Source organism: Mustela putorius, unplaced genomic scaffold (assembly GCF_011764305.1).
Source record: "Mustela putorius furo isolate JIRA1106 unplaced genomic scaffold, ASM1176430v1.1 tig00000095_pilon_pilon_pilon, whole genome shotgun sequence".
NCBI classification, from domain to species: Eukaryota; Metazoa; Chordata; class Mammalia; order Carnivora; family Mustelidae; genus Mustela; species Mustela putorius.
In genome coordinates, this window is record NW_025421280.1 from 39,946,537 (window position 1) to 39,957,147 (window position 10,611).

General features: G+C 70.4%; 2 protein-coding genes across 3 annotated transcripts; one reads left to right on the forward strand and one right to left on the reverse strand.

Annotated features, from left to right (window-relative positions):
* The first annotated feature begins 2,579 nt into the window (after positions 1-2,579).
* On the forward strand, positions 2,580-7,091 carry PEAK3 (PEAK family member 3). Of its 2 annotated transcripts, XM_045087214.1 has the most exons (4): positions 2,580-2,973; positions 3,412-3,494; positions 3,894-4,432; positions 5,641-7,091. In XM_045087214.1, exons 2-4 carry the CDS (start codon positions 3,413-3,415, stop codon positions 6,421-6,423), a joined length of 1,404 nt encoding a protein of 467 aa, XP_044943149.1. In that variant the 5' UTR covers positions 2,580-2,973; position 3,412; the 3' UTR covers positions 6,424-7,091. The 2 variants fall into 2 exon arrangements, with proteins under 2 accessions (XP_044943149.1, XP_044943160.1); XM_045087225.1 differs by lacking the exon at positions 2,580-2,973 and having other exon boundaries at positions 2,999-3,494.
* A 1,482-nt stretch (positions 7,092-8,573) lies between these two features.
* On the reverse strand, positions 8,574-10,256 carry OAZ1 (ornithine decarboxylase antizyme 1). Its single transcript, XM_045087233.1, is given in 6 exon segments — positions 8,574-8,865; positions 8,949-9,034; positions 9,113-9,285; positions 9,372-9,458; positions 9,460-9,511; positions 10,014-10,256. Coding segments are annotated over 6 exon segments (678 nt in total). The 5' UTR covers positions 10,160-10,256; the 3' UTR covers positions 8,574-8,731.
* Positions 10,257-10,611: the final 355 nt, after the last annotated feature.

A 10,611-nucleotide genomic window follows, 5' to 3' on the forward strand; every position in this document is an offset into this window, starting at 1 on the left:
GGGGACGCATCAGGCTGTGGGCGACCCTCCACGCCTGACTTCCAGGAAGCTGCTAGGCGAGGGCGCCGGCCCTGGAGCTCCCGGAGCCCCCCTTCCCCGCTCCTCCCACAGCAGCGGCAGGACAAACCACCCCTCTGCAGCGATGCCCAGCTCCCTGGTTCAAACCAGGTCCAAGACCCAGGAGGTCCTGAGTCCGTCTCGTTCTTGGGGTGGGGCAGAGGGGTCCTCCTTCCAAGGCCCAGCGGAAAGGAACCCAAACAGAGGACGGGCCACTCACAGGGTCTCTGTGGGTCCCCCCAAAATACAGGACAGGGATGGGCGCCTGGGTGGCTCAGTGGGTTAAAGCCTCTGCCTTCAGCTCAGGTCACGATCTCAGGGTCCTGGGATCGAGTCCCGCATTGGGCTCTCTGCTCAGCGGGGAGCCTGCTTCCTCCTCTCTCTCTGTCTGTCTCTCTGCCTGCTTGTGATCTCTCTCTGTCAAATAAATAAATAAAAAATCTTAAAAAAAAAATACAGGACAGGGGTCCAGTCAGCATGCCTGGGCCCGGGAGGGGGGCACTGACCATCTCTGCCTCGGTTTCCCCTCCCAGATGGAGCTGGAATGATAAGCCAGTTTCTCCGGCCGCGCCGTGCATCTCTAAGGCCATTTCCCGGCGCAGACCCACTTTCTGTGTGGCTCCCCTCTCTTCCAGGCCCCTCCAGCCTCTGCCCGCCCCAGGGAGTCCCCGAGCCGAGCACAGGGACGCCCCGTAAGGGAACTGAGAGGCTTACAACAGCTGGGATCTCTTAGTCGACCGTCCGGAACTCAGAGGTGTGGAACGGGTCAGCAGGGCTGGTCCCCCAGGCGGGGCAGCCCCGGGTTAGGGCCAAGGCCAAAGGTCCCCAGTCCTGAGCCTCAGGGGAGGCTCACCCAGCAGGGCACGGCGGGGTGCTGAGCACTCTGCCCTCCCCGCCTGAGAAGGTCCCCCGGGAGCCCTCAGAGGACAGGCCCGCCCGAGGCAGGCAGCCGGCCCCCAGGCAAGCCCACCACCCTGCCCCGTCCTGGGATCAGAAGTCCCCGGAGAGATCACCCCGGTCCCAGCCCGCTGCCCACTCACGGCCCCCACCCCAGCCCCGGCTTGGCCACGCCGCCACACAGGGCGGGGACCAGGCTGGAGGTAGCGAGGCCCTGCCCTCGGGCACAAAACGGAAGGGCAAGCCGGGCACTCGGTCTTCCAGATCAGCGTTCTGCCAAGAAAATGAACTCCTGGCCTCGCTCCACCACGAGCAAGAATCCATCTCAAATAAAACAGCCCCCGCCCCACAGGACCCCGCCAGGCCGCGTTCTAGGGACAGACAGGTCACTTACCTGCGGCACTGGAGGCCCCGGGCCGGACAGCCCACTGCGTCTCTTCAGTCTCACGTGGGATGCTCTGTATCTTTTTTTTTTTTTTAAAGATTTTATTTATTTATTTGACAGAGAGAAATCACAAGTAGAGGGAGAGGCAGGTAGAGAGAGAGGAGAAAGCAGGCTCCCTGCCAAGCAGAGAGCCCGATGCGGGACTCGATCCCAGGACCCTGAGATCATGACCTGAGCCGAAGGCTGTGGCTTAACCCACTGAGCCACCCAGGCGCCCAGGATGCTCTGTATCTTGACGGCCTCACCGTACATTCCGTGCTCGGGTGGGTGCCCGGCACGCGCTCCCCCGGGGGCAGGTCACAGCCAGCTGCCGGCTGGGGCGCCCACGGGTGTCCTGTTGGGAAAGGACCTCAGAAGGATGTGGGCAGCACAGGCACCTCTGGTCCCACCCTGACCGCCCCGGAGTTGCGAAATCCGTCCCTCGGAGCCCACACCCTCCCCCCTCCTCCTGTCGCGAGGTTCCCAAGGGGCGCCCACCGGTGACAGATGGAGACCGTCCATCTGTCGGCTCAGGAAGCTGAGTGTGGGGAGAAGGGAGAACACGGGATCAAGTCAGGGAACCTCACGCTGGAAAGGCCTTGAGCTCAGTCTGTCGCTGTTGCCCAGAACGGGGCCGGGGCCCTGTGTGGAACCTGGTCACCTGTGGCTGCACCTGCTTCCCCCGCAGACAGGGCCCTGGGCACCCAGCACTGCCCCGAGGACCCATCACTGTGCCCGGCCCGGCCATGGAGCCCCCCGAGGACCCATCACTGTGCCCGGCCCGGCCATGGAGCCCCCCGAGAATTCCCTACCCTCCACCCTCTCTGCGCTCACGGCCCCTGAGCCAAACCACAGGGGCGGGGACAGAAGCCCAGCACGACTGTGCCATCGCAACTCTGCCCGCAGGGGATGGCTCGCTTTCCCTTCACGGAGGGGGTGGGGAGGCCGCGGGGAGCTGGGCGCCCTTCACGCCGCGGCCCCGCGGCAAACCTCCAGCCCAAACACGGCTGAGTTCCAGCATCTGGACCCCCGGGTTTCCACCGACCGTGCTTTTCTCTGTGTGGCCATCATAGACGAACCGTCCAGAGCTCAGACGGACGCTTGCTCCCGCCAGCCCTGCCCCGGGTCCCAGGCTGGGCGGGCAGAGGGCGGGGGCGGGGGGCAGCTCCAGGGACGATGACCCGCAGAAGGGGAAGTGAAAACCAGGGAGGAAAGAGCCGGCCTGGGGGCGCTTCTCGCTGCCCCCGCGTTGCCCGGGATCCCCAGCGTGACTGGCTCCCCACTGCCGTCCGTCGTCTGAGCCTCAGCGCAGGGACCGTCCCCGTGTCGCCCCCTCCCCGGCCCCCCACGCGTGGCCCAGGCCACGTCCTCTGCCTAGAGGATCCTTCCCACCTCGGAGGGAGGCGTCCCCTGCGGGCAGGCAGGCAGCACGGCCTGGGGAAGTGATGCAGCGGGCGCCCCGCCCTGCGGTCTTCGGTTGCACGGGGCTTCCGGGCGGCTGCGGGCCACCGGGCAGCCTGGACGGGGCCGAGCGCCTGCCCCGGAGTTTGACCCCAAGACTGCCCCCGCCCCCCCCCGTCACTCAGGTCCTGCAGGTAGGGGCTCCTGGAGGGGTCCTGGGGTGGGGGGTGGGCAGAAGCAGCACCTCGTGGAGGTCGGGGTGACAGGGGTCTGGGTGGGGCGTGGCCCGGCTGCCCAGCTCTGGGAAGGAGACCTGGTGTTGTCGTAGGCCCCCAGCTGACCCCCCATCCCTGGCCCGGCCCCCACAGCTGGACCTTCTATTCAGTCCGTGTCGCAAAAGCACAGGGTCCTTCTCCCTGCCCTGGACGGTTGAGAGGGGGTGTTCCTGCCCCACCCAGAGGAAAGGAGCCCAGGGAGGGCGACACACCGCCCCAGGGCCACCAGCAGGCCAGTCCGGACAAGACGACCGAGGCTGCCCCCCGCGCCTAGCTCCCTGCTCCCCCACGCACACCATCAGCACCCCGCACCGGCCCACCCCCGCGGGTCCCCAACTTTGACCCCCCCCCCTGCAGCATGAGCGGCCCTGAGCCACCCACCGAGACCCCTGGGCCTGACGCCCCGACCTGGCCGACTCCGCCCACTTACAGCAACCTTGGTGAGCCCCCGGGGGGCCTGGCTGGAGGACTGGGGCGGCAGGGCGGGCGGCTGAGCCCGAGGGCTTAGGGAGGCCCCTGCCGGAGGGCGGCTTAGCTCACCCGCAGTGTCACGGTCCCCACAAAACTCTGCTGAGGGAGGGAGCAGCTGGGAGCCCCAGCTCATCTACGCGAGGAAGCTGGGGCTCCCAGAGGTGGGGTCACCTGGCCGGAGCACCACAGGGACACAGGGTCGCCTGGTGTGGGGTGGACGTGTCTTGGCCACCGACACGTCGCTCCTCTGTGAACTGCGGGGCACCCGTACCCCACGGGGCCACCCTTCCCATCCTGCAGACAGGGCAGTGGGGGCTGAGGGGCCCGAGCCCATGTGTCCTCACCCCTTCCCTGCTCCCCACCATCAGGCGAGGTCCGTGCCCAGCTGCTGCCATCCAAGGCCTGCCGCTCCCGGACATCCAGGCCCCCCTTGACTGACCCGCAGCCCCTGCCCCCACCTCTGCCCAAGAAGACCCTGGCCAGGACCCAGTCCCTGCCCACCCACAGGGCCCCCAGCTCCGGCCCCACTCCCGCAGGGCAGCCTCGGAGGCCCTATCTGGGGTCCCACAGTGTGGACGAGAGCCAGGCCGGCGACGACCGAGCGTGGGCCCCTGGTCCCCCTGCGCAGCCACACATTCGCTCGCTCGACAGCCTGCTGGGCCTCGGCTGGCCCGACCTGCATCGCCCCGAGGCTGTGCGCGCCTTCCTGGAGGCCCAGCAGCTGGAAGGCCTCCGTACCGTGCACGCCCAGCTCCGGGCCCGGCTGCTGGGGGGCCGCCCGGGTCCCTGTCACCCCGGCCACGGCTTCCGCCTCCTGGACAGCTCACCCTGTGTGGACAGCGGGGACGCCCTCTACTACCGCCTGGTGCGGGTGGGCGACGAGGCGTGGCACATGCTGGCTGCCAAGGTGAGCCCCGCCCGTGCCCCTGCTCCGCGGAGCCGCCCCCGGTCTCCCACGTTGGGTGTCGTCTGGGACGCACGCCACTTGGGCTTCCCATCTTAATCCGCGACAGACGCGCGGACACAGCCCTGGGAACCGCATGTCCGAGGTGTGTGGCGGTGGATACGCGCGTCGTCAGGGAGTCCTAACCCCCGCCTCCCAGGCGCCCTGCAATCCGCGTCTGCACCCAGTCCACCGTGCTCCGTGGCCACCGTATAATAAGTCCTAGTCTCTGCCACCATCAGCATGTCGAGCCCCTCTGCGTGCCCTGAGCCGTCCTACGGAGCCCAAAGCGCCCTTACCCACCGAATCCCCACACACGCTTTGCTACGCGACTGGCACCGCCCTTGTCATAAGATCTTCCGTTTTTGCGCGCCACTGGGGGAGAAAAAAACAGATCCCCGTGAAGCCACTCGTGTCAGACGCAGACTTTTCAGATGATGCTCAGCAGTGAGGCTGCGCTGGCGGCCCGTCCCCCTCACACCCCGAGCGCAAGGGAGGGCAGTGCGGCTGGCCGCGTGGGTCAGGGACGGCCGCTGGGCCCTGACTCCCGCGTGGAAGCCCCCACCCCGCCCGGCGAGTCTAATGTAATTCCCAGAGCTGGTGCTCCTCTGACCTTCTAGAAAGAGTCTTGCTGTCCTGCACTAGGGCTTCTGGCCGCTGGAGCTTCAGAAGGCCTTGAGCCAGGGCCGCCCCCCCCCAACCCCGAGATGGATCTCAGGATGGGACAGAGCCGCCGAGCGAGACACCTGCTCTGCCGTAGCCTGGACGCTCATGGCGGCTGCTTGCTAACCTTCTGGACATCTTGGCTCCGACTAAACCGAGTATGGGGGTTGTTGTGTCCACCGTAGTTAGCAGGTGTAGAATATGGCTACTGGAACGTCCAATGACACCGCGGCCTGGGTCGTGTTTCTCTGGGACGGCCTGCCCTCGGCCCCCACACTGCCCGCCTCCTCACACCTCTGAGGGGCTGCAGTCCGACCCCCGACCCCATCGTCCTTAGCGGAGCTTTCCCTGAAACCATGCTGGCGACAGACAGCGAATTAACACGTTGCAACTCCTGCTTCTGGAGGCCGAGCACACGCAGCAGGGGCGGCGGGAAGGCCTCTGCGGGCAGAGCGCCGGCGGGGGTCTCCGCGCTCAGGCCTCTGATGGCCCCCCCCTTTGCCCCTCAGGTGCCCAAGCCGGGAGCCGAGGAGCCCCACCCGTGGGGCCTGGAGCTGCAGGCCTCGCTGGGCCCACACTTCAACCTGCAGGGGCTGTGCGGCCTGGTACCCGAGGACGCACTGCCCGGAGCGCCCTGGAGCGGCTCCGTGGCACTGGCGGCCGAGGTGCCAGAGCGCACACTGACCCAGTGGCTGTCCGAGGTGGGCAGGCGGCCGCGTCCCGCGGAGTTCCCCTGGGTCGCGGCCCTGCTGCTGCTGCAGCTCACGTCGGCGCTGGAGCACCTGGAGGCTCGGGGCGCGGCCCTGGCAGAGCTGCGGCCCGAGAACCTGCTGCTGGCGGCGCCCCGGGGCTGTGCCACGGCCGGGCCCCCTCGCCTGCTGCTGGCCGACTTTGGCCGCGTCCGCCCCCAGCCCCCGGGCCCCCCGGGCCCCCATGCGCAGCAGCTGAGCCACCTGCTAGGTGCCCTCCTGGGCCCCGCGGCGCCCTCAGCCACGCCCTTGGCAGCCGGCCTGGAGACTCTGGCGGCCCGGCTGGCCCACTCGCGGCCCTCGGCGGCCCAGGCGCGGGCTGCGCTGCAGGTGCTGCTCTGGGGCCCCGGGCCTGCGCTGCGCGGCCAAGGAGCCCCGCTCGGGCCCTGGCTGCGGGTGCGCCGTGCGCTGCTGGTCCTGCACCTGGCCGAGCGGGCCGCGGCAGGGGAGGCGCCCGGCCTGGAGGACTGGCTGTGCTGCACATACCTGGCTGAGGCCACGGAGGCCTCCCTGGGCCACGCCCTGGCGCTGCTGTGGGACTGATGCCTCCCAAGGGCCTCCCCGAGAGGTAGGCACCCTTCCCAGGCCTGGCGCCAGAAGGCCAGTGGGGACCGCCTCCACGATAGAGGGGACGCCCTCTTCCAGAAACAGCCAGAAGGGTGCAGGACCGTGGACACACGGCCCCCTTTCTACGCCGGGGACTTGGGCCCAAGTCCTCCCCTGGAAGCCGGAGGCTGGGGCTAATGACCAGTGCCTCCAGAGGCTTTCTGATGCCAGGACAACCCCCACCTCTACTGGCTGTGGCCACTCCCTGTCCACCAAGGTCTGTGTGAGTATGGGACCCCTCCCCCCAGCTTCAAGCAGAGGTGAGGCTGTCCCTCTAGTGCTGGAGTCTGAGGGTCACCGAGACGGTGAGGAGATGATGCTGTCCTCCATCTCCTGCCCCGGAGCACCCCTTGTGCCGAGGATGGCCCCCTTGTGCCGAGGATGGCCAGTGACTGTGACTCTAGACCTGGTTGGCGTCTCCAGGGGGAGGGGAAGCTCCTAGAACCCGAGACGCCCAGGCCCCCAGCACAGCCCGCCTCAGAGGAGTCTGAACTCACCTGCCCAAGCGTCCCCACGGGGTCCCATGCCTTCGGCCTCCCCCACTCCCTCCACCCACCGTGGCCTCCGCACTCTTCCTCCGTGAAATTAAATTGTCCAGCTGCCAAGCTTCTGCATGGGCTGTTCCCCCCGCCCGACTCCGAATCTCACCTCCTCTAAGCAAATCACGTCGCTCCTTCCCGTGCCTGCCCCCAGAGCAGCGACCACCACCTGGAAGTATTTATCTCACGGCCTGCCCCCTGACCGCGTCACCCCCCAGGCTCTGAGCTCCCCCAGGAGCTCCCCCAGGGCCAGGCTTAACCCGCAGCAGCCATTTAAACGCCCAGGACGCCGGAACACCGCAAGGAAGTCTCGACTGGGACCCTGAGGGGAGGGAGGGAACGGGTCTCAGTCTATGCCTCTGGAAAAGGCCCCGAGGGGTCCCACCGCCCTTGCCTCTGGGGCCTCCAGTCGTGCCCCCTCGCTTCCCCTCCCCTTCACGGCTAACTCCCAGGGACGACCAGGGCTGCTCGGTGCCCTCAGAACACAGTGGGCTCCTTCCCACGTTCCCTCCGGCCAGTCCCTCCGGCCTCACTGCCTGTCCGCTGACCTCCAGGACTTGCCCACCTGGTTTCTGCCCCTGAATCACTCTGCCCGTCTCCACTCATCTGCTTCAGACTCCTCTGTACCCTGCAACACCCCAACTCCAAAGCCCTTTGCACTGCCCCCAGACTGGTGTGCTGCCCGGCTCTGTCCCTTCGGACCTTTGAGGGCCGGCCCCACCTTCAGTCGCTGAACATCCCCAGACACACTCCCATCCCCGCGGGTACCTGTCCCGCTCTGTGAAAGATGCCCCCTCTTCCCGCTGCGGCCCAGGCTCCAGCGTCCACCTCGGCCGCGCTCAGATGCGGCCAGCAGGTGGCACAGCAGGCCTGCCCCGCGTAGGCCTTCAGGAACCCCCCTGAGCCCCGCTGACCCTCTGCGGGTCCCAGACCCCACATCCCCGCTCTGACCACCCCTGCCCCCCCCACCGGAGCGGCCCTGCAAGGCCCTCCCCAGGGGCTGCTGGTGTCCCGGGAGCCCACACAGGCGAGGACGGGGCCGCGCAAGTCCAGGCGCAGGCCAGCACCTCACCCCACCCGGACCCACAGAACCAGAGGGGAGGCTGCGCGGGCCCGCAGGAACTGTGCCAGCGCGGAGCAGTGGCCGCCCCAGATAAGGCCGGGGAGCAGCAGAGCAGCTGGGGTGGGGCGGTCGGCCACCCAGGGCCTCCTGGGGCAGCCAGGACTGAAAACCTGGGGGGGGGCCGCTGGTCACGGCCGGCCACGCACCAGACCGCACAGGACCGGGCTGCCCCAGAGGGGTGCGGCGGTTCCCCCGCACGGGAGGGGTCACGCAGTTCGGAACCGGCACACCCGCGCCCCCACCCGACCCAAGCGGTCCCGGGGCACCGGGTCGGGGTCAGCGCCGGGGGAACAGCACGGAGCCGACACAGGTGCGGGGCGACACCACTTTTATTCCGGTCTTGGGGGCGCCGGAGCGACCGGGCTGCTCCAGATCGGGACCCCGGACCCCCGCGCCGACAACCGGAATCACCCCGAGCAGCCGCGGAGAGTAAAATATAAACTTTTATTTAGAATTAAAGCAGACGCCTCGGCGCCGCGGGTCGGGCCGCGAGAGCGCACCGCCGATCCGGAGGAGCGTGTCCGCAGCAGCACGACACGCGCGCCGCGACGCGCAGGGGGACCGCGAGGCGGGGGCGGCGCCGCTACTCGTCGTCGCCCGCGGACTCCGGCTCGAACGTGTAGGCCATGAAGCAGGCGTCGGGTCTCTTGGGGACGAGGGGGTGCCCCGGTCTCACGATCTCAAAGCCCAGAAAGCTGAAGGTCCGGAGCAAGGCGGCTGCGGGGGAGCCGGGTCAGCGCCGCGCCCCGCCCCGCCCGCCCGGCCCCCGCCCCGCCCGCGCCCCGCCCGGCCCCACACACCTCGGTCGTCGCGGTTCCTGGCGAAGCAGACGAAGACGTGGGCGGCGCGCAGCTGCTCCTCCGCGAACTCCAGGAGAACTGCGAGGCTGAAAGGCCGACGTCAGGGCCGCCCCGCCCGCGGCCCGGGGTCCCCGCCCGCCCGCCCGCCCCGCCTCGCGGCCCACCTGTCCTTGCTGCCCTCGGGCAGGGCGCCGCCCGGGATCTCCACGTAGAGGCAGCGGCCGCGCAGCACCGCCCGCCAGTCCACGCGCCGGGAGCCCGAGAGCCGCGTCTGCGCGCGCAGAATCCTCGTCGGGCCGTGGGGCGCGGGCTCCTCGGTCACGCGCAGCCGCTCGTCCTGCGGGAGGGAGCGCCGGTCCGCACGGCCGCCGCGGGCACTGCGCAGCCCCCGCCCTCCCCCGGCCCGGCCCGCGCGGTACTCACGGCGTGCAGGACGGCGGCCGCAGGGCTGTGATCCCTCTGCCTATCCCCTCGCCCACCTGGGATCTTCAGGGGTGGGTGAGGGACATCAGGAGCACCACCGAGGCCCCGGACCCAGGGGACTGCAGCCGGCGGCGGGGGCCCTGCCACGGCAGCACGCGGCGCTCAGCCCCGCACAGGAGCCCCGCCGGCCGCGCCCCCGCCGCCCCTCCCGCCCGCGCCCGCGGCCCCCGGGGAGGTTTTCGCCACCGCGCGCCCCGCGCCGGAGCAGCCACTGGCCGCGCGGGGCCCACAGGCCCCAACGCCGCCTCCATTTTCCCGGCTCGGAGCCCGGCCCCGTCCGCCTCGGCGCTCCGCGCGGCGCCCCCGACTCCGCGGCCCGCCGGGGGGACGCGCACCTGCCGCGGGCGCGCCGCCGAGGGGAGGGCGCGGCCCAGGGGCGCCCCGCGCGTCCCCCACCCCCCCCCGCGGGCCGCGACGTCAGGCCGCGCCGCCCCCCCCCCGCCCCGCCGGGCCCCGAGCCCCCGGAGCGCCCGCCCCCGCTGCGGGGAGGCCTCGACACCGGGACGGACCCCGCGCTCCGGGCCCCCCGCGGGCCTGCGCGGCGGCGCTTCTGGAAGCTTCGGGCGGGGGCGGGGCGCTCACCGCTCGCGGCTGCGGCCTCCGCGGCTGTGCAGGCTGAGGAGCGGCATGGCGCGGGCGGCGTGGGCGGCGGAGCTGGCTTTGTCCCCCTCCTTCTCTCTGGCGAAGCAGTGGCTGTTGAGGATCCGCTGCAGGGAGGATTTCACCATCCGGCCGCTGGGGTCCGAAACCAGAAACCTCCGCTGCGCGTCTCCGCGCCGCCGCCGCTGCTCGCCGTTCGCAAAATGGCGCCGCCGCCGCCGCCCGCCTTTATAGGCGCCGCGCCCGGGCCACGCCCCCACGCCGCCCGGAACGCGGACGCGCGAGGGGGCGGGGCCGCGGGGCCCCCGGCAGCTCCGGACGTGCCCGCCCCCCTCAGCGTCTGACTGGCGGACGGCCGGGGTGGGGGCGGGACCGCCGCGGGGACCGCCCCCTCCACCAATGGCGGCTCTCTGCGGGCGCGGGAGGCGGGGCGCCGTGGCGTCCGCAGCGCCGCGTACGCGCCCCGCCCCCATCAGCGGGGCCTGGGGTCGGGGGTCGCCGCGCCTTACGGGTCTTCGGGTGCTGGCAGTGGCGGCGTCTCCGCCGTGGCCCTTGTCGCCCTCGCTAGTGTCCCTGCCCC

Coding starts and splice junctions, on each gene's coding strand:
- PEAK3 (XM_045087214.1), top strand. CDS start 3,413: ATGAGCGGCCCTGAGCCACCCACCGAGACCCCTGGGCCTGACGCCCCG. Junction 3,495..3,893: donor GCCCACTTACAGCAACCTTG/GTGAGCCCCCGG, acceptor CCCCACCATCAG/GCGAGGTCCGTGCCCAGCTG. Junction 4,433..5,640: donor GGCACATGCTGGCTGCCAAG/GTGAGCCCCGCC, acceptor TTTGCCCCTCAG/GTGCCCAAGCCGGGAGCCGA.